General features: G+C 67.1%; 1 protein-coding gene across 1 annotated transcript in view; it reads left to right on the top strand.

Moving 5' to 3' along the window:
* Positions 1–139: 139 nt before the first annotated feature.
* MNEG_16199 (hypothetical protein) overlaps positions 140–1,278 on the top strand; it is a gene marked incomplete at both ends in the record, with an annotated part of 2,710 nt that continues 1,571 nt past the window's right edge. Inside the window, 2 exons of the mRNA XM_014035330.1 lie at positions 140–460; positions 714–926. Of these exons, the coding sequence (XP_013890784.1) occupies positions 140–460; positions 714–926 (534 nt within the window). The remainder of the gene's footprint in view (positions 461–713; positions 927–1,278) is intronic.

The following is a 1,278-nucleotide window of genomic DNA, read 5'->3' as shown; positions in this document are numbered from 1 at the left end:
CACACACACACACACACACACACACAAAAACACACACACTCATACGCACTCATACGCACATACGCACATACGCACGCGCGCACACACGTCTGGACACCCAAACCTGCCCTCATTGCTTCTCCGCCACGATTGCAGATGCATGCTTGCCACCATTGTGTCCAGCCAGCAGCGCCGTGGGCGGCCCCACAGCAGCGACCTGGGCGGTGCGCTGCCCGCGCTGGTGTTTGCGCCCGGCGTGGCCAACCCGCTGCTGCTGGCAGCAAATACCAGCGAGGCCGCGGCCTTGGGCGGCGCCAAGGCGGCCAGGGCGGGCGCTCTGGCGGCAAGCGGCGCCTATGCGGCGCTGGAGGCGGCGCTGGGCGGCACCGACGTGTTTTCCTACCCCGTGCACCTCTGGTGCTTCAGCCAGGCTGTCGCGGGGCTTGGCGGCGCAGGCGATCCCCACAAGCAGCACTGCTTCGTGAGTGTGGTGGTTGTGGAGAGGAAGGAGGGGCAAAGAGGCTTGGAGAAGGCATGGAGTTTTGTGCACAGTTGTGCATTTGAAAGCACGCCTTCACAACTGGGCGGCCACAAGGGACACACGGGCATTCGGGCATGTATGCGTGAGCGCAGGTGGCGCTCCTCGCCGAAGGAGATGAGCGCCTCCCCCTTGTTGCCCAAACGGCCGTCACTCCCTCCAACCACCCACGCTCCCCAACACCCCACCCCTCCAGCTGGTGGTGGTGCAACCCGCACTGCTGGTGGACCGCAGCGCGACGGCGGCCGCCGGCCGCGCGCTGCCGCCGCTAATGTTCCTGTTTGACCCCTTTGAGGGGGCCGACCCCCGGCTGCAGCGCCTGGGGCTGCCGCTGCCGCACGGCGTTGGGGCGCTGGCCTGCCGCAGCAGCGCAGGCGTCAAGGAGCAGGGCGCCATCAACGCAGTGCAGGTGGGCGCGGCCGGGTGTATATGTGTGTGTGTGTGTGTGTGTGTGTCCATGTGTGTAAGGGGAGTGTGCGCCGCCTGGCAAGCATGGGCGTGCGGGCTCCACTGCGCGGCTGTTCCAGCCACAAGAAGTGAGGAGGCCGTCCCGCGGTTACTGCCGCGCCCTTCTCAGCTAATGCCCTCGCAATCACCTACGCGCTCCCCTTGTCTGATACTGCGTTCTAGCATGCCAGCATTTCCGCCACCCTCTGCCCTCTGCAGGCCGTCCTGCTGGCGCGCTGGGCCAGGATGGCGGCGGGAGCAGCGGGCGGAGCCGAGCGCGTCGAGCCCGCCATGTCAGCCCCGCGCCTCTGGGC

The sequence above is a fragment of the Monoraphidium neglectum genome (assembly GCF_000611645.1).
Source record: "Monoraphidium neglectum strain SAG 48.87 unplaced genomic scaffold scaffold06100, whole genome shotgun sequence".
Lineage (NCBI taxonomy): Eukaryota > Viridiplantae > Chlorophyta > Chlorophyceae > Sphaeropleales > Selenastraceae > Monoraphidium > Monoraphidium neglectum.
Note: the sequence above shows the minus strand (reverse complement) of the source record. Positions and strands in the feature narration are given on the sequence as shown.